Source organism: Pelmatolapia mariae, linkage group LG10_11, assembly GCF_036321145.2.
Source record: "Pelmatolapia mariae isolate MD_Pm_ZW linkage group LG10_11, Pm_UMD_F_2, whole genome shotgun sequence".
Taxonomy (NCBI): Eukaryota; Metazoa; Chordata; class Actinopteri; order Cichliformes; family Cichlidae; genus Pelmatolapia; species Pelmatolapia mariae.
In genome coordinates, this window is record NC_086236.1 from 52,641,393 (window position 1) to 52,663,224 (window position 21,832).

At 40.7% G+C, this 21,832-nt stretch overlaps 1 protein-coding gene across 4 annotated transcripts in view; it reads left to right on the forward strand.

Moving 5' to 3' along the window:
* oxr1a (oxidation resistance 1a) overlaps window positions 1–21,832 on the forward strand; it is a 169,768-nt gene that overhangs the window by 46,301 nt on the left and 101,635 nt on the right. For 2 of the 4 annotated variants that reach the window (XM_063487690.1, XM_063487691.1), the window contains exon 1: window positions 5,513–5,576. The exons of 1 other annotated variant lie outside the window; for it this stretch is intronic. In XM_063487690.1, the coding sequence (XP_063343760.1) occupies window positions 5,551–5,576 (26 nt within the window). In that variant the 5' untranslated portion in view covers window positions 5,513–5,550. Of the gene's footprint in view, window positions 1–5,512; window positions 5,577–21,832 lie in introns of those variants that run through there. One more of the 4 variants, XM_063487688.1, reaches the window with a different exon arrangement.

Below are 21,832 nucleotides of genomic sequence, written 5' to 3' on the forward strand. Positions count from 1 at the left end.
CATTCTGCACCTAACAAAACACAGCTCTGCTGCTGCAGTTGTGACTCTCAATTAGCGTAATATCGGATTGATAACGCAACATCAATTGAGTGCAACGTTAGGTTGGTCAGTGTTGCTAATCTTGGAACTAAGTCTGTACCTGTATTACTCAGTATATCTGACATAAAGTCTGCGTATGAGCGTGTTCAGGTAGCACACAGTGGTTGTCTGATCATTGCTCTGGTTTAGTGATGACTCAACTATAGACCCTGTTTTCAAAAAGGCAGCTGACTGAGTGAAACAGCAGCAAAAGCCTGGTTTATCTTGAACATGTGCGTCAGTCCTTTCATTTTAAACTCACTGTTTGCAACCTGTACATGATGAACAAAGCATGGAGTGCAGAGGACAGCACCAAGAAAGTGTGATGCAGTTAGTCATGCTGTTGCATGCTGGAATTTAGTGCTAGCATGCAGCTTAAAATAAATTACAAACAGAATCAAAACTGCTCTTAGGGTGCAGATGCTTTTTATTATATCAAAAGGTGGCAAAGGTACACAGATTCAACTTCTTTACTGAAGTAAAAAGTACACGCTCTGAAAAGTACTCTAAGTATAAAAGTAAAAACTTGCTGGAGAACTTTTCTACCAGCTAATTTTGTGCAAAACGAACTGAACCTCATTATTAAAATAATAATAAACATCATGTACAGATCCAAAAAATGTCCAGTCTATCAAATGTCACTGAGCAGTCCTTGCGTTTATATAGAACCTCTCTTCTTCCTCTCCTGTCTTTCTTATCTTTCTCCATCTGCACCAAATACTTAATTTCCCACCTCTGATTATATTTACCATGACATATGGCATAGATTTTACAACGATGCGACAATACCGTCTGCCTCTAAAATGTGACACTGTTAAAACGCAAAGTACCTATGCTTCAACCATAAATCCAGCCATCTGTTCCTCTGATTAGTGCACGCTTGCATCACTTTTTGATTGTTTGTAATGTTTGCCTATTATGCACCAAGAGAGGCTGAAACATCCTGCAGCTTTCACATATAATCATAGGTAGATGGATAAACTACAGTGAAAATGTGGGGAGGAAAGCGATGGCATGAGTCAGTTTGTTCCAAGAGGAACCTTTGTTTTGGTATGAAGCCCTCTTTATCCACTATTTCGTTCACTTGGCATCTTATTTGTTACCAGTTATCAATTGTTTCATCAAACTAAGACATAAACAAACCACACTTGGAACTAAAAGAAATTCTTTCTACTATTTTGCGGGGTAAGATTAGTCCGATATTATCCCTTTTTTCCATTATCTGCCCAAGTATGTGCTTCTTTCTTTACAGCTCACTCTATTGAGGTATTCACAGGTAGGTGTGCAGATTAAGTATTCTGCTGCTGTAGTCTGTCAGGGAGGCATTACAGATCTCAGCCATTCTTCACCCTCTGTTCAGAAACATCATCATGCACTGCCCAACTCAAATCGGTCTAGGATACAGATGGGCCGGGGGGAGCTTCATTACCCAAAATATTTCAGGAGAAAAGCATTTCTTGCAAAGATGGAAACCAGCACTGGCCCCAGCGTATTCATTCTGCTCTCTGGCAGGACTTTCGCAGTGACAGACAGCCCTGTGGTTGAGTCAGCCATAAAAACTGCTGAGCCATGTGGCTCTTACCAACTCAGTGACAGCCCGTATAAAGACAGTTGAGGTGATTTGTAAGAAAGTGTGATTTTAATGTCTATATAAAACTTCACTGAGTGCCTCGAACTGATGGGAAAAGGGTTGATATATAACAATATTACAACAGTAAAATTCACATTTGAATTCAAGGTAGTCAAATAAAGCTTAGTGATCAGTTTTCACAAAAAAGCATGGCCGGATGCAACTCCTGATGGGCCTGGGCCCCTACAACAACCCTTTGTTTAGCCACTAGGCTTCAGCTTTGCAAAGTCCAGTCACTGAATTTGAATGCTCAATTTATTTTGGTGTTGGTACCTTTTAAAGAATTTTAATGAAATTGCATAAAATGCCATCCATGTAGTCTGTGCTGTAGTTTTGGGGGTAAATTTGAGTGTTTCTTTAGCCTTTAAGCACTAATTAGCAGGTCTATACTTCTGTGCTGTGCACCTGTATGCTTTTTGGATATAGCTTGCTAACCAGATGTGCTAGCCATAGCTAACAGCGCCTCCCTCTGGGTTCCAAAAATCAATTTTGTGGTGACCAGGCCACTAACACCGCTTTAAAATAAGGAATCCACAATTTAGTGGATTACAATGATATTACAATGGCTCCTTCATCGTTTTATATACAATCTATGGTCAGGATAGATTATAATGTATAGAATCTGTGTGGAGCTGACAGAAATGTTTCTTTCTTCAGTACATTTTGTGACTAGTGTGTCATACCGTTGTTTGTGGGTTTTAAGTCCCGGGACCATAACATGCTATGTGTGTTTCTTGTTACAGTTATGATGTAACAGGACAGCACGCTCAAGGCCAGCCTTCTGTTTTGCACCAATAGTTATAAATAGTGTCACAATAGGAGCGCCGATCTAGGATCGCCAATCAGGTCACATTAATGTGATTTTTTTTTTTTTTTAACATCACACACAGTAACTAGTAAATGTTCCCTGTTCCCTGTTAGACAAGAATTTACTCTACACAGTCCTTCTATAGGTAGAAAAATGATAATTCACAGTTATATAGTTTTAGTTCGTCTTCTGTGTTTTTAAGAGTTTTTTAAGTCAGTTTTGTTTTATTTTATTTACATTATATTAGTACAGTGATACTTGTCTGGGGGAAGATAAAAGAAGCTTAGAATAGGTATTAGAACACAAATGTTGTTCTACTCAGAGTACTATGATAAGGAATAAGTGCAAAGACTTTGAATATCTCATCATCTACAGTACATAATATCGCCAAAACATTCTGAGAATCTGGAGAAAGCTCGGAGGACGAGGCTAAAGGTCAATACTGGATGCCCGTGTTTTTCAGTCCCTCTGGCAGCACTGCGTTAAAAACAGGAGTGTTTCTGTCATGGAAATCAGTGCATGGGCTCAGGAACACTTCCACAAATCATTGTCTGTGAACACAGTTCGTCGTGCCATCCACAAACACATGTTAAAGCTATCACACAAAGAAGAAGCCATATATGAACACGATCCAGTAATGCTGCCTTCATTTAAAACAGACTGAGGCAGAAGTAAAAACTGTTCTGTGGTTGGATTAAATAAAATTGGGTCCTCCGGACTAAAGATGAGTGGGAACATCTTGTTTCTTCATTTGAAAGGCCTTCATCTCTGATGGTATGGGGGTACATTAGTACCTGTGGTGCTGGCAACTTGCACATCTGGAAAGGGAGCATCACCACTGAAAGGCATATATATGTACACGTTTTAGAGCAGCATGTGCTTCCATCCAGACAACATCCAGAAAGGCCTTGGATATTTCATATTTCATTAAGACAATGCACTACACCACGTACTTCATCCATTACAACAGCATGGCTTTAATAGATGAGTCCAGGTGCTGAACTGACCTGCCTGCAGTCCAAACTTTGACCAACTGAAAACGTTTTGGAGCATCTTTTAAACAGAAATTTGTCCAGAAGAGGTGTTTCTTCAGGACATTACCTCAGAGTAATGACATACTTGAATATAAAATGTCATCACCCTGTCCTGTTAGAAATCCTTAGCATATTTCTAGTGTATGAATTATTATTATTATTTTTTTTTTTGAGGTTATAATGACCATGACTGCCAAATTCTAATGTGTTCACATCTGAGCACTAGTAAATTTGAAGACATCCCCTCAGAGCGTTTCAGAGATATTGCATTCATAAGAATGGGAAAGTGTATTTCCTGCTGCCATTGCTATCTCCTTCATTCACGAAAATCTATCTTGTGAGATTTTTCCAGTGCGGAAAAAATCCTGCTTGCTTTTTTTCCAATCTGTGCTACAGTTTTCTGTACAGTGAAGTAAAGCTGCGTGTTGGGAGATAGGGGGCAGTAAAAGTAAGGGTGCCACACCAGTCTCTCCGGCATGATAATGGTGTGAAAAATGATACTGGGATTTGAGGAGAGAGCGGAGCGCCAGAGTGTCAGAGTAAAAAAAAAAACCCATAGATTTGGGTCAGCAGTGGCCTGGAGGAGGGGAGCTGTCACACAAGAACAGAGCTGTTAGTTGGCTCCATCTATCTAGGAGGCAGCATGCATGCTGCCATCAGGCATGCACAATACTGAGGAGATTACTGTGTGCATCGCCTCCGGGGCGTCTCCATTACTTTTTGCATTTCATTTGCAGTGCACAGATGCATTTTAAGTTACATTGCTAGTGTCATTTCACTTGTCCCCAGTGGGGGTTTTTTTTGTTATTATTATTAATTCATTTATTTATTTTTTTATTAAATTACAGTCTTGCTTACTATATTTTTACACTCACTGATGTCTTCTGTCTTCATCTCTCAGTGACCTCACTCGCTTTTACTGATTATGTCTCCTCTGAGTTGACATCATATAATAAAACGGGGTGCTAATTTGCTAAAGGGACAGGCGTACACACACACACACACACACACACACACATGTCTGGTTTGCTATCCTCGTGGGGACATCCCATTGACATAATGCTTTCCCTAGCCCCTTACCCTAACCCTAACCATTAAAAATGAATGCCTAACCCTAACCCTTACCCTAAACCTAACCATAACCTAATTGTAACCCTGACAGTAAAACCGCATTTTGAGTGTGAAAATTGCTTTCAACCCCGAGGGGACCTGGATTTTGGTCCCCACGGTGCAGAAAGTCCCCACCAGGATAGTAAAAGTCAGATTTTGGTCCCCACCAGGATAGTACGAACCCGTACACACACACACACACACACACACACACACACACACACACACACATTGATGGCATACAATCTTATGCCCAGTCAGAGCAAACAAGCACAGAGACAGAGTGACTCATCACCAGATGGCTGAGTGTGAGTGTGGCACATCTCTGCCACCAGGAGCCCTTATGCTTTTACCACCTGGAACAGAACCAAGTGACGTGCCCCTGGAGTCTGGCCACGAGGGATATGCAGCGAGGACCAGGCAAAACAGGGCACATAACAACCCCCATGCCCCACAGTACCTCTAGCCAGCTTCCTCTTCCTCCTCTTCTTCTGCATTACTAGCCTTCTGTCTCTGTTTGTCTTGCTAGCCTTGACAGCTTCCCCATCCTTTTCCCCTTTGTCCTGTCAATCTCAATCTTTTCCTCTGTCATTGTATCCCCTCCACCCACCACCCAACCCTTCCACCCACCCCCCACACACAAACATACACGCACACCTCCTTCCTCAGGTCTTAACTCGGGCTACAGTAACAGGCTCAAATCAGCTTGGCCAGCTCAGGCCTCCTCTTCCTCATTCTGTCTGTGCATCCCTGCTTGTCGAGGTTATATTAAGTAAATAAATTAGCACAGTGCCCCACTCTGCTAATGAGGACAAGGTCACATGACAGGCACACGCTTAAGTTAAGCAGTTTGAGGGATCGATTCCATTATCTCTTCAGCGCAAGAGTCAATGGAACCCATTGTAGAACGTGCTGGGTATGTACCAACTATTCTCGCTAGATCATCCTTTTTTATACAAAGGCAATTTCTCTCTCTAATAGTGTCTAAAAAAACAACAACGCAGGTTTGCTTTAAACCGAGGTTTGTTTTGAAGGTAGCAAAAGAAATAATGAGAGAGAGCCACAATGGTAATCACTTATTTTGCTCTGCAAATGGATGCAACGTTGAGAAGGAAAAGTGGAGAAGCCACTTTGTTGTATTCAGACCTTTAATCAAGTAAATCAAAGAAAGAAGAATGGCGGGGCTTTTTTCTTGTAAGCCTTTTAGTAATTTAATTGCAAATTCCTTAAGTACAAAGGTGAAAACGTAATTTTGCAAGAGTTACGGGTCTTTAAACTAGACCTTTTGCATGATTTGGGAATCATTTTCAGTCGGATTTGCCGGGTTGTCTGGAAAGAAGCGGGGTTTGTGTATTTGTTTGAATAGAAAGCTGGGATTTCATATCCATAGTGCAGACTGGAGAGATTTGAAAGACTTTGTGAGGTTGCAGAGGAAACCACTGAAAGGATCAAAGAACAGGGTTTTTTTTTTTTCAGAAATGGTCACAGTGTCTTTATAGGCCCTCCTGATTTTTTGACACCAGATGGTAGAGTCGTCATTGGGCTGTAGTGACAGGCTTTCTGTAGCCGTGTGTCACTTTACACTCCAGTTTTTCGCAGAGGCATCATCCATTTGCAAGTTCATTTCTCTGCTATTGTACGATCGCACAAAATCAGGGCCGTCTGGCTGAATAATTGTAAAGCTTCTGTGCAGCCTTGCCAGCAGATGAGAGCAATATAATGGACATATTGGAGTAAAGGCCTTTTTAATATCATAGTGGTTGTAAAATTGAGAAACAGATGATTGTTGCAGGGTTTTTTCCTCACAGTAGTTATAAAGGAAGAATCGGGTCCATACTTTCCACTGCAGTGAATTCTTTATTCAAAATTTTTTGATTAGACAGACTTTTTTTAAGCAAAAGGGAATGTAATAAATGCATCTTAAAACTACCCCAGAGACTGATTTAAAAACCTATGCAGAGTTAAACTGAACAACAACTCGGGCCTGAATGTGTCAGAACATCACGTCCCAGTATGCTTTGCACAGAGAGTGAGTCTGGAACATCTATTCTTTCATAAAGGAAGCAAAGTGATACGGAAAGGAGTGCGTAAACCACATACACAGCACATATATGAAATCAGATGTGAAACGAATCCTTAGAGAAACAGTAAAAAAAATTACTGTCAAAAAATATGAAGCAATAATTTTGACAGTAATTTTTTTTTTCAGTGTATACGCAGTAAGTGTAGCAAGTCCTTTATATGCATTGTATGTCTAATCAGGTTCGCATTTTCTAACGATTTAAGCATAAAAGTGGCTCCTTTTGAATTTTTTATCCCAGTGAAATATAATGTTCCCTTTATATTACTCTCTTTGTATTACTTTCTATTCATACACTATCAATCATAGATAGTGTTTTATTTTTTATTTTTTTCTATGCAGGTATGCTTTTACTGCACCAGCAGTGTGTTTGGGATCATTGTCATGTTGAAAAATGAACCTGTTGCCAATCTGACGGCTCAAAGTCTGATTGTACTTTTCTGTGTTTATAATTCCATAAATTTGGACAAGATCTCCAACACCACTGGCTGAAAAGCAGTCCTGAATCACTTACCTCGAACATTTTTGATGTGCACAGCTGGCGCCTCTTTTGATGTCTTTGAAAAGACACTTTTTACAAAAGTGTAACTTTTAATTAATCAGACTGAGATTCATTAAGACAGATTTAAGAGGCAGGTACAATAGAGGAAAGATTTTCACCTTACCTTCACATGTGGCATTTGGAATAGTTAAAACAAGCCTGTGCCTAATTTGACATTAGTCTTTTGCATGCTGCCAGAGCAGTTCAGACTTACCAAGGTGTGAACTCTATAAGACCTGTTGCTCCCCTGTGGTATATGGCATCACACCTTGCATGTTGGAGCCACTGTGACTCAAACCTTCCTGTAAATCCCCTAAACCCTGCCCTACTGTTTCTGAGATGCTCTGAATGAATCATTGTTGCCTTTGCCAAAGTCACAGGTAGTCACAAGCAGACTGATATATGCCAGACTCTGACATGTGACAAGACAATCCGTATTTATCTGTAACCATATTTATCTGTAGCCATGTTTACATGGACACGAGCAACTAGATTAAAAGACGATTGGAATAAAAATGGTTCGAGCAAACATTCTAAATTTTGCTTGCAGTTGGATCATACCGAGTGTGCATGTAAACACTTCTACTGATGTTCAGGGTGAAATGATCCATCATCCCCCTTTACAGCAGTTAGTTGTAGATGTGGCAGGAGTGAAACAAAGCTGGTCTGTATCCAACACAAACTTTTACTTGAAGTCATAAATATGAGAGGGGAGAGACTGTAATCTTCTTCTGGTATTTCCGGGAAGTTAGACGATTCTGCGCCTGTCAGAATGATTTCTGTTCAAATGCTCAATGCATGTAAACGTACGTCATGATCGCATCACTTGTGGACTTGGGTCCATGTAAACAGTGACATTCTAATCCGAATTTTAATCAGATTGGAGAAATCTTGTGAGCGGTCCTAAAGTTTTGGGTCACTGGTGTATAAATACCTGCCTTTCGACATGGCTAAAGACACGTGGTACAGCCTAGATGTTTGAAGTGCACTGAACCACACATACTGTGGAGAAACCGTAAGGAAGCCAGTGGTCAAGTTTCCCAGAAATGCATTGTGTAAATCCAAACCTAACTCAGGACAAATTCTTCATCTACCTTCAATCCAGTAAGTTAATATCTGCACATACACACAGATACCTTGGTTAACACAGATCTTGGCAGAGCAAGTGAAATGATCACTCCAGGCCATGCTTCTAATCTTCACCACTGAAACTTTAATCCACTTTGGTCAGAAAAAGTGGATTTGTAAGCCGGGACCTAGTGGCCCACATAGGCTGTCTATACACAGCTCTGAGAGGAAAATGGCACGTGGCCATCAGTGTCGTGGAAATTCTGCAGCAATCTGCTAATGCTAATCAAAACTGTAGACCTTCTTTTTTTTTTCATGCACTCACTTTCTTTGGACTGGAATATATGAAATACAATGTACAAGTATAAATGATGCTTTTTAGCAGAGAGCAACATAAATTCGTATACTCTGGCAGGCTTTAAATGTATCGGATTTAGATTAAGATGCGGGAAACATGGTGTACACTGTGCGAATGTCAAATCAAAGTTATGCCACATCCAAGAGAAAAACGGGTTCAACGCACTGTCCAGCAGGGTGAACATGGATTGTGAGAGGAACTGAGAAAGACTCAACTCCTGTGGTTGAATATATAGCTACATGCAGATGCACTCAACATTAGCCCACTCATTACTTCTGTGACATTTGACCGAAAGTTTGCTTCTGTTCCAGAAGAGTGTTGTTGATGAGGATGAGACTTCACCTGATAGTATTTTTTGGGGTCATGTACCATGTAAATTAATAAACTTTATTTATTCAGATAGATTAACATTAGAGAACTTTATGTTGATATGCAGCATAAAAACAAGAAATCGTTCAGTGACTCAAACAAAGGATCAAGTAATAAAAATGACCAAAACAGATGAAGAAATACACACAGCAAAATCACCACCTAACATAACAAGCATGTATTTGGAGATATGCAAACTCTGCATGGAAAGTCTCCTGCCAGAGGCGACAGTGCTAACCACTGCACTACCGTACCACCCACATAGTATATGTTAAATATATATATCAGTATTTGTATGCAGTGGTGTTTGGATATATTGCTGCTTTTACAGATTGGAGGCTAAAAAATGCAGACTTTCTCAGCTGAATTTTTGGATGCTGATTATTATACATGAATTAGCCAGAACTGAGTCACATGCTTTGTGTGTAAGTGTACGTGTACAAAGGAGTCACACCTTGAAAGTCATGCATGTTGCAGCTGCATTGTTCTCTGTCAGCTGTGATTAACATTGACCTCTTGTGGAACGTGTGTGTGTGTGTGTGTGTGTGTGTGTGTGTGTGTGTGTGTGTGTGTGTGTGTGTGTGTGTGTTGGTGTGTGTGTGTGTTGGTGTGTGTGAGGGTGTGTGTGTGTGTGTTGGTGTGTGTGAGGGTGTGTAGTCAGCTCTGTGTCTGAAAACATTAAGCTGTGATAAATATCCAGCTGTTAGGGTTATGTAAGCCACAAAAACTGAAGTTTTAAGCACTAAATGACAAAAATAATAAACATCTTATGTGTTTGTACATCTGTTCCACACTCTACAAATGCTGTATACTTTTTTGGTTTGGCCTTTGTGCCTTGTAACCAGATCATCACCAGATCAGAGCACTCGGTAATGCTGCTGTAGCTCAAAAGCTTCAAGGTTCAGTGTGTTCCTCATACTTTGGTTGTAACAGGTCATTATTTTTATTGCTCCTTTCCTGTTAGCTCAAAGCGGTTTGGCCATTTCACTCTGATCTCTGACATCAGCAAGACATTTTCACTAAGAGAATTGCTCGCTGACCAGCACGTGCGGCACTAACAGCTATTCCACGTTCAGAGATGATTAAATCGCCTTTCTTCCCCATACTGGTGCACGGTTTGAACTTTCGCAGGTCCTCTTGACCAGTCCTACTTGCCTAAATATATCAAGTTTCTGTCATTTGATTGGCTCGTTTTATATTTGTGTTAACGAGCAGTTTAACAGGTGTATCTAGTAAACTGAACAGTGAGTGTTTGTCATCTGAGAAGCGAGATGAAATGTCAGAGGTTGGAGGTCACATGCTACACCAGCATGTCCAGTCCTTTACGACAGGTGTGATGAATGTTAAACCTGCGTGGTCTGCATAACTTGTTTGTTTTGGTCCACAGACCTAACTCGGGTAAAAATCTTGTGAAGTCCACAATACTTCATGTCCTCTGGGTATTTTTTTTTTTTTTTTGTAATATACAAAATAAACAGTAGCGGCTTCCCCATTTACTAGCTAGTGATGTAAATGAACTGAGTACATCAGAGCCTGAGATTTGTTTACCTTGTTCTTTCTGATAGAGCTTTGGTGTTAACTGGCACTCACCGACTCTGAGCGAAACAAAACAGATGTGAACAACAGAGTGGAAAAACATATTAGTAACTTATCATTAAGCTGGTGCACATCTGCAGTTCCATTTTTGGAAGGTGTTGAATTAAGCAACAAGCACTCGCGTCAACAGCCATTAGGTCAAACACAAACAGACGCCCTGTCTGTTTCTATACAGATCATGGAGCAGATGTCAATACAGCAGCGTCTAGCGTGTTGGACAGCGACTCGGGGGGGGTATGTGTTGTTTCTGGGGAGGTCTGCGCTTGTGTGACCTTTGTGGGCGAGCATGTGCCGGGGAGCTGAAGCCAAAGACGCACTTGTTTGTATAGGAAGTTTGCAGGAGATTTGCACTGATGAATTAGTGGTGGCAGAGCAGTGGTGCAGAAGATGCTCTGGGGGTGGAGGAGTGAGGAAAAAAATTGAGAGAGCGGAGAAAAGTTGTTGCTCCATTGCATCGTGCTCGACTCCCCGCATCTTAAAACACCCTGCTGGGGCAGAGTGGCGCTGGCTTGGCGATGATTGCGGCATGGGGTACGGGGGCGAGGGAAGGGAAGGAAACAGGGAGACTCGACGTGACAAGGACAAAGCAAAGACGGGCCGCAGGCTTACTCCTTTCTTTATGTTTGTGGGGGTTTTAAAAAGGCAGAAGTCATGCTGTAGATGCAGCATTTCACATTTACTTAGTCCTGCTGCGACCAGTGAATGAGAAAGACTCGAGTCACGGGGGACTCAGAGTTGTGCATCACCGTGCCTTTTGACAGCGTTTGCGGGGCAATAAGCTCTGAAATGGTGGCTCAGCAGCTAGAGGGCCCCTGTTGCACATACGCATTTAAATGCAAACCTCCAACTGGTGACATAATCCATAAACTGCATGGGTAACCTTGACCCATTCTCTAAAATAGACCTAATCCGTATTCTAATCCTGGTACTGTATGAGAAACAAGTAGTAGATGGATGAAATAACAGATACATTATCAAATGAAGTCTGATATTTATTTCAGTTTTGTTGTCGTGTTAGAAGACAAAGCAATGACCCAGATCCACTTGTGCTGCTGACTGTTTCATGATTCCTTCCACCTTGAGGGGAGGGTAATTATATTGTCCTCATCTCTATATCTCTTGACCCTGCTGTAGAATGTGCTGTATGTTTTCTTTTTCACTTTATTTACCTTTAAACGGTTTTATGACCACTGAACACAGTTCCACTGCTAATGAAGATTAACGAAGGTTGTGTAGTTCCAGACCGAGGGATAAGTTAAGGTTGTTCTGTCAACTGTGAATATTGAGCTTATGTTTGTTCATCTTTAATCACAGTTACTTGTACCTTTTCTCCTTATCCAGTTACTCTAAAATAGCCTCTTTTCTTTTAATTAAAGACTTTGTGTGACATTTACATTGTTTTTTTTTAATGACACATTAAAAATGGATAAAAACACACAGTAGTTATGGATACTCGGTTGATGGATCGGTGTTAGTGAGGGTAGTCGAGTAGATAATGAATCCCTACAGCTGAATTTTGTGAGGCACTAGGGATGATAAATCCTAGTTTTTAGGTGTTTCTGATGGAATTTAATAAGTGAGAACAGTTCTGAGTTTTCCTTAGGTACGTTCATCTGTGCTCCATTTCATTTTACTACCAAAGTGGTTGTGCATCTGTGCTCGTCGATATGTTCAGATGCATTTTTGTCGACAGTACTTTGTTTTTGAAGAGTCTCATAAATGGATAGACGTCGCAGCGACATTTGTTCGCAGTAAAGGTAAATTTCTGTCATTTTCACTCTGGCTTGAGATTTCAGTTAAGCGATGTGGAAAGCCGTTAGTGGACAAAGGAGAGAGAGCGGTTGCTTCGGCGAGACCTTTTTCTTTCTGCCATTCCATCAAATACTGTCATTTTGAGCAATCGTGCCGTTTTAAAATAGCAACGTTTTCATGTGAATGATTTGTCTGTCTTCTCAAGAGGCCTGTCCACCATGGCGACAGTGGTCTTTGATGGAATGACGTCTTCAGTTTAGAGTTCACCCATCAATTGCAAACCTTTTACCTTTTACCGACAGGAGAGACAGCAAGGTCACTGGAGGATAGTGGGAGCAATTGTGGGAGCAATTTCATCATTTCTCAGAAGGAATAGATTAAAGGGTGTTAAACTGGATATACCTGTCAGTATTATCTACTCTCAAACTTCTTGAGCACCAGATGTAGTCTACAGCCTCGAGGCAGCTGAATTCAAATAGTGGCTCTGTATAGGAGGTAGATTTATAGCTTTTTCCCCTCTAATCTTCCTGTATCTGCATATATGTTTATTTTTCTCACTAAATAGAGAATTTATCCAGAGTGAGCACACTGTCTGCTCTTAACTGGATAAGCCGTGTTGCAAAATTTGCTTTCTCGCAGCATATTAACTTTATATTGAGTTTCATCAGTTTGCGCTGCTAATTAATACCGAAGCAGCTGGGCAGTTCTTCGATGATACCTATAAATGAGGGCGGTATTTCATGGAGGCCTTGCTGCATGAAGCTAACAGATGTCCCGTTTGAGCTGAGCTGTGCTGGGAATGTCAAGTGTAGCTGCCTGCGTGGCGCTAGTTGGCTGCTGTAGCAGGAAGGCAGGCTGTTCACTAAGTGATGCCTGATGGGAGAATTAAGCCTCTTCTCTCACTTGTCCTACCCTAGCACAATACTGTAAGTTACTGTTGGTCACTCAGATTTAGTCATGTGCTCTAGTAATTTTATTTTTTTTTAGCAATCAAACATAAACATACATTTTTTGGTTTAAATTCTTGATTATAGCAAATATAAAGTCCTCACATAAAACCAAGACTAATTGTTTTTACAATAGTTATTGTTGTTTATATGTACATGAACAGAATTTATTATATTGTAAGCTTTATTGCATGAGATTGGTGTGAAAATAGCACAGACATAGTGTGTTTCAATGCACTATGTAAAGTGTTGCCCTACCTGTTGATGGCAACCACTGCCACATACTGGACAGCTTGCAACATCCTAGCAAAAAGGTTCTCATTTGTTTTACCTTTTTTTTATCCCAAGATGTATCTATATCCGGCAATCAATGTGACAGTGATGCTGACAAAGAGGAGCATAGACAGCCATTATTTTCAATTTCTTTTTGGTGGGCTTTTTGTGAAGATCGTCAGGATCTTGGCAGGGACAGTGCCCAGCAAACTATCATTGGTTGATGATTGAGATGTAGTCTGTACTGTGTCTGAAGCCAAGTTGGTGGCAGTTATGACTCTAATAGTCTAAGTTAACAAACTTGTCAGACATTGTAAGAACAGTGCAGTCTTAAACTAGAATTAGAGGTATTTTAGTTTAGAAAGAATCAGGACAGCTGTTTGTCTTTTGTTATTTTCTAAGCTAAGCTAGTCAGTGTTTCCATAGTCTAGTGGTTTATGCATTTGTGAAAAGAGCCCCGGTTTCATCCCACTGGGAGACAAAAATACCTTTGGAGTTGTGCCAGAAAGGGTATATGATGTAAAATCTCCCAGATCAAACATGTGGTGCTACATGCTGTGGTGACCCATATTGAAAAAGGGAGTAGAAGAAAGTAGTCTAGCTAAGCTAGCTTGGGACACGCTTTTCTTTGTATTTTTGTCCACATGTAAATGTAGTTTTAGATCATCGAGACATAAGACTGTGCACCATGTTATTTTTTGGCTTTTGACGTGCCAACACTTCCAACGAGAATAAAAAACACTACTGTGGTGTAGACATATCTGAGATGCAGTTTGAATTTGTAACAGCAAGGACACCAGTGTGTTTTGCTAGCTTGCTAGCACGCACACAAATATTTAATTATTAAAAAATGAGCTGCAATATTTTTAACATTTTGTTTTGTTTTGTTTTTGCTTTGTGAAGTTAACCTTCTATCCTGATTAATTTCTAGGACATGTCTGAATAATTATTAGCCTACTTGTCCTTGTGTAACATTTACTACTATTAACTAACATTTGCTATTATTGCCACACTAAGGCCAGAAGTCCTTGGCACCACTCTTGGAATAAAACAGTTGCATAAAGCCCTTCGTTTTACTGCAGGTTGTAATGCAGTCATTAACAGTGTCTTTTCAGTGGTAAAGTCATTGTAGTATACCTCCATTGTGTTTAGGCTAGTTGCCATGTAGATTAGAGTGAGAACCTATTTTTAGCACCACCTTCCATGGGCTTTGATTGACTTTGAAATTTTAAACCTGATTTGCTGGTTCACCCACATTCAAGCTATCTGTTCACACAAATGTGAGGTTTATTGCTAAATTGCCTGGAATAGCTTTTTTATGTTTGGATGAGATGTGACCACAATTTACTGCTGCAAAGATAAGTGGTAACATTTTTCACACCAAATGAACTGTTTATCTGTCCTTGTGTAACTCCACATCGTGTTGGAGAAAACAAGAAGCAGGTCCGTTGGATGTGTGTGCTTTACTACCAATTAAAGGAGATTTCACATAAGACAGCAATTAAATGCAATCCTGGCAAATTAGATTATTAGATGCAGAAGATTGATATAAATGTGAAGACTCTCATTACTGAAAGTTGTTTTACTTTGACTGGAAGGCATTTTTTGTACTTACATCAGAGCACCAATTTATAGCTTCTATGTAATAATGATTTGGTGTGAGAGTCTGATGTGATTGACAGCTGCACATAGACATCCTTGAGGCTCTGTCTTCATTTGCTATGTCCATCTCAACTGTCACTCTCCATTTAGGAGCTGTTCGTTCTCCGAGCAATACGGCACACACTCTTATCTTCTAGATTCGGCCTGATCTGACACTTCTTATCCTCCTTATATCTGCACTTATTGAAAGGTTAACCACTTGCCAAGCCGATGATGTTTTCCTAACTTGTCGACCGGATTTGTCCTATCCGACAGTATTTTATGTCAAGTGTGCTGGTGGATTTGTGTGCACTTGTGAGAATGAGAGGCCCTTCCCATTTCCACTTATGTGAGTGTGCTCGGTGAATTTCAGCAGACCGCACAATGTGCCAAGCTCTGCCAATGGCGCCTGCTACAGAACGACATCAGGTTGACCAGCTTGAGCTGACCAGACTGCCAACTGTATAGAGGGCAGAAAAAGGGAGGATAATGACTGACAAGAAGAGCGTGGGAAAAGATGAGAAAAGGAAGAGTTGATTCAAGAAATAAAACTGTGGACTGGAAGGAGGAGATTTATCCTTCCAGGTATACACATTTGCAGTTCTTTGCAAGTCAGGCTTGACCAGAGTGACCTCAAACCAAAGTACGCCTCCAGCTTCGGACTATCTAGGACGTGTAACCTGATCAGCTGGTGCCAGTGACACCAGTGCTAACAGATGACGGTGCCTCCAGTCAGCCAGTCAGCGCTTGCCATCAAACAATGAACAGATGTGCAAGTGAGAAAATACAATGAAGTAAAAAATTTTTGAAACTCATAGAATTTAACACAGATACACAGAGGAGACGATTGTACTGAGATACAAAAACAAGAATAAAAAATATAACCTTTATGTAGCCTGTCACAGCATGGTTTATTAGAACTGCACCGTGAAGGACTGCCAATCTTTTCAGTGCTACTGAACACAGAAGCCTGTGTTTTGTGTTGTGGTCACCAGTTTTAATTCAGAGAAATCATATTTCGTTCTGTATGCTGTTGCTATGGAGATGAAGGCAATCACAGGTGTGAACTGTAGGGAATTCAGAACACGTTGTCTTTACAGTTGCTATCAAAATTTGGCAGCACAGCTGCCGACGCCTGTCAGACCTGACAGAATTTTAATTTGAACCAATTTTAAAGCTTGTGTTTTCAGTTTTCTCAACACTGTAATCTTTAGTTGCTCAGTTAGTGGATGTTCAAATTCTGTGTCTGAAAATGTTAGCTTGTAACTTTGAACAGGGACAATTTTAATGCGGATCCAATCAGCTCAGCAAAGACTCCAATTCGACCCAATGGATAGTTCTGGAAACTGTAGAAAGGAATAAACCTGTATAAACTGTATTTTCATAAGTTCCACAGCTTTTCCTGCTAAAGACGACCTCTGCCATGGCCATTCACGCCATACCTAAGTAATTAAGTAATAAATATTTCAATGACAGAGAAGTTCCTGTTTTTTCTCGATGTACTTTAGGAATATTGTTTGGGGGGCTTTTTTTTTTACAGCATGCCCATAAAAAAGGACATTTTCTGTAAATTAAAGGGAACTTTTTATTTTATAATGATAGCACAGTGTGGGCAATGAGCAACACAGTTTTTTTTCTGTCATTTTACGCATTTCTTTCTTTTCAGTTTAAGCACAAAGAGCCATGTTGACAAATTTTGTTCATTTACTCTAGCAGGATTTCTATATCATGTAGAAACACCGAGATGTACTGTTAAAATTGCACTTCTTTATCTTATATTACATATGTCGGAGATTGAATGTGTAGTTAAACATCTTTACACTGACAGGAGGGAAATTTCCACCATGTAAAATGAGTTTGACATCCCGGTTCTAAGAGCCCACAGTGGAACAAGCTCATATTTGATCTTATGTATGTGCATCATGTTTGTCTGACATGTGAAAGAGAAGGCCAGCTTTGGGGGTCACAAGCAAATGTACTTCTAGTGCCATTCCCAAGCTTGGCAGGGAAGTAACTGGGGGAAAATCAAATATGTGGATCCACTCACCCACTGTTGTGACCTGTTGGGGGGGAAAAGGGAGCAGCCAAAAGTACCTATAATATTCTCTCCAACTAAAGGTCTTCACACAAGCATCTCAAATGTAATTAAGCAAGGATAAGTACTAGTATTTGCTCATATGAAAACCCAAGTCCAAATAATTTTGGGCCAGCATGTGACGGTAGTGCCACAGAAGTGGGCATCCTCATGCTCACCATAGGAAAAGAAAGGCTTAGGCCTTTCAAGGCCACTTATACCAGTTATAACATGTAGCGCCCTGCGTAGAGCTCGAATCTGTCCACAGTCAGACAGCAGGGCCGCTCGGTGTTGTTTCAAGGACATGGTGTTAATGAGACGGCTGGAGTCTAGCATATGTTTTTTGTTCTAATTAGAGCAGGCAGCCAATCAAAGGGTTGCGCTTCAACAAATGAGCATGGTTTCACAGCAGCCTCTGCTCTGGGTCAGACGGGATGTTTGTATCACCGGCAGCTTTGTTCATCTCTCTCTCAGACCCAAACAAAGGAGAAAAGAAAGAAGGAAAAAATATTTTGTCTTATTTTTTTTTACTTTTGAACTACTCCCCTCCCACTAGACCACCTTATATCACCAAACCCTCTGCCCACTCCGCTCCTGAAGCTTTTCTGATAGCAACCAGACTAATTAGTAACAACAAATAAGAGCAGATTCGACACTAAAGAGAAAATTCTGAACGGATGAATAAAACCAAAAGCTCTCCAGGCTTTTGCTAGCATTAGAAAAATGACATGTTGCAGTTTTTACTTTAAAGCTTTTTAATGCTCAGTTAGGTGTAGCTAGGTGAAGATGTCCTGACTCCATGCATCAAACTTCTTGTGGACAATTAAAATCTAACAGTTGTGTTAAATCATTTAAATTAATAACAAGGACAGAAGAGTGTCATGTTCTTGTACCAAGGAGTGACAACTTTTTCACATACAATAAAGCAGGAAGGAAAACAAGCTCATGTGACACCCTGAAAATAGCAGCTTGGTCCACACCCATGTGATCCGTTCAGCTACAAATGCCTGTAATCTAGAGCTTTCACCAAAACTACAGCAGAGAAAAGCCAGGACTGTTTAACAACTTAAATCCCCTTTTGAAAGTCCAGCAGCCAGTCTGTTAAAATAAGAGGGGATGACTTTTTATGGAATGACTTTTCGATGATAACTTGATCTAACAAGGACCGAGTTTGAATTTATTTTGGATTTTCTTTAATCGACACAGGATAAAAATGAAACAAAGAGGCTCAAAGTTATACATATTCTCCATTAGTTTTTGGTAAAATATCAGTTAGCAAGTAGCATCTTTATCACGTGCTTTTGATAGCATCAACAGCCTTCTGGTTTAATTCTGGTTGGATATTTGACAACTCTTTTTGGCAGAATTTGTGGAGTTCATTTAAATTGGGTTTCCTGGTACAGACCCAGCTTTTAAGCATAGCCCAAAATTCTACAATAGGGTTGAGGTCCATTCCAGGTCCAACACTATCAGTTCAAATAGCTGTACGTAATTGCAAGTTATTTGGATGTGTCACATCTTTGCCTAGATGTTGCAGATGACCTAAACCGTCACCCTCAGATGACAGGAAATTAGTTTGGATGTTAAGGAATGAGGCAGGAACCACCCCCGCCTAAGCTTGCCATGAACTGGAAACTGTTGAAACACCAGCATCACTGTAGACAGTATGCCAATTTTACATCGCCTTACACCAGCGGTCCCCAACCTTTTTTGCACCACAGACTGGTTTAATGTCAGACAATATTTTCACGGACTGGCCTTTAAGGTGTCGCAGATAAATACAACAAAATAAAATGATACGACCAAGACAAAAACTGTGGTATTTTGTAAATATAATAATAAACGCGAATTCACTGTGTAATTGTGTAACTTTATTACCAGCGTCCTCCTGAAATGCGCCAACAACATTGAGAGTAACATCCTCCTCTCTGCCCCTTTAATGCTCTCTGATCGCTACGGTAACGTGTAAATATTTCTTTCAAAATAAGACACACAACTACAACACGGGAAAAGACCCAGCAAAACCGAGTTAACGATAAAAACCCTGAAAACGATAAATTTCACACCCGAACCTCAACTCTCGCGGCCCGGTACCAAACAACTTGGTCCGTGGCCCGGGGGTTGGGGACCTCTGCCTTACATCAACTTCAAGATTGACTTAAATTTGCAGCTGCCCACATAATCAAGCCACCCACCGAGTTCTTGTTTTTTAAAGTCAGTAAACATGTATGCTGTAAAAATAATTCACCGTGTCTCCCTACTGACTTAAATCCTATTCAATCTAAAGTTTACACTCAGCCTGAATGCAGCTAAAAAGAGCTTATACAAAATTAGGTTTTTAGTTGGAAAGTCTCATCCAATTTGATCTTTCAACTCTCAAAATGAGGTGTATTTTCTAAAATCTTACACAGCACGAGTGCATCTCTCTTACATTGTCTCCATTCCTGTTCAGTGTATTGTGGTCACCAAATTCATAGTTCAACATATAGCATGCCACAAAGTTGCTATGGTTTAAAGAATGCCAAATAATGCAAAGATTATGAGAAAACTGTGCACAAATATAGGTGCAGGGATCCACAATAAGCAAAAAGCAATTAGGTTTGAAAGATTAGGTTCAGGCTCCTCCTAACTTTACACCAAGAAAGTAAACTAGTGAATTCAGCTAATAACTAAACAATAAAACTAAAGACAACAGCCCGAGTCAACGGTCTGGTGGAGGAGATCTCTCCACTTGCCCCCCCTCTGGCTATATATGCATGGAGGTGGGCCACCAAACAATCAGCACTAAGGAAGAGGACAGAGAGAGAAAACACAGGCCAATCCAAAGAAATCAAAAATCATAGGGAGACAACCTGCGTGTGCTACATCAAAACTATAGTAACAAACCAGCCAGTATAGCCATGTTTTCCATTATTTGCAGCAGTTGGTGCTTCTGCTCCATGTTACTTTTTTCACAAATGCACTGTTGTTGCTCTGGGATATATTTGCACATTATTCTTTCAAACAAATTAGATGCTATGTGGGAAGCCAATAACGGTAATAATTAAAACGTTCCTTTTCATCTCCGCTGTCTGTCCTGCCCCTCCAGCTTCTTCCAGACGTAATGATCTAACATGATACTCCACACACTGCTGAAAAACTGCCAATAACTCAGAACACGTCTCTGATTTCTGCACCACCACAAGCCACAGTGGCATGACGTTGTATCCAGTATGGTCGCTGACCAATTGTGTTGCTGCCTGTCACCGGCGCTCAGCAAATGAGAGTGCAGGAGCGAGGCTGAGGCTAGCAACGAGGAGGAGGCGGCGGAGGAGGTGAAGGAGGAGGACAGTGGAAGACTGCAGTGGCAGCAGTAACGGTCCCTGGGCCCCACGGATACTCACCGAGTCAAACACTGAAAGCTGTGTGTGATCGAGCGGCTGAGTCTGAAGGGTTGTGTTTGTCTCCAAGATGGGGACAAAGAGAGTGCATGTGTGCACGCTCTCTTTTTTCCCTGTATGTGTCTGCCTTTGCTGTCTGAGTGATACGGAGGTAGAAAAGAAAAGTATGAGAGAAAAACATGCCCCCGAGTCAGAGACAGACACATAATGAAGCAGCGATTTTTGCTTTTCCATCTTCCTCTATTCCCTCCCTGCCTTGTGTCAGCTAAGATAATTCTTCTGTTAGTCAAGTGAAAGGCTGTGGCTGAGGGGTGTTTCTGTGGGATATTGATACATTTTAGAGAGTGAATAGCTGCATGCCCCTCAGCTGTGTGGTCACCAGCCGAACTGTTGATTTATGGACTGTTTTTGATCAGAATGGAGCTGTTCAACATTGCTGGCAGATGCAGCTGCTAAGTGATGGAGAAATCATTAGACACAGCTCCAGGGATGGTTGGCTAGTGAGGCATTATGTATGCTAGTGTCTTCGTCCGGTATTATTTTAGAGTGTAATGCTGCGCGATCAGTTAAGGCTTGATTAAGGAGGGCAAACTGGTGTCTGGAGGATTTTTTTTTTAACCCACAGCCATGGGGGCTGAATTTTAAACTGAAAACACAGGTGCAGGTAGACTTTCTGTACTGTACAGCTGGAGGCCTTTTCCTGTGGGGCTTGCTCGTTCTCCATTTGCCTGTGTGGGTTTTCTCCGGGTACTCCAGCTTCCTCCCACACTTTAAAGACATGTTGGTTAGGTTAATTGGCGATTCTAAATTGGTTGTAGGAGTGAATGTGTGTGTGTGAGTTTTTGTCTGTCTGTAAGTTAGCTGTGTGAAAGACTGGCCACCTTGAATGAGATAAGGATAGATGGATGGATTAAGCAAAAGAAAGGTAAAAGAAGTAAAAGTACTGATTCTGCCAAAAGATTTATATATAACTAGAATTTTTTCAAGTTGAGCAAAGGCTACCAATGTTTAAGCTTTTTTATAAAGCAGTTTAAAATAGGGTATGATACCAGAAGTTTCCCAGATGATACTAATATGAGTAGAGTTACATGAT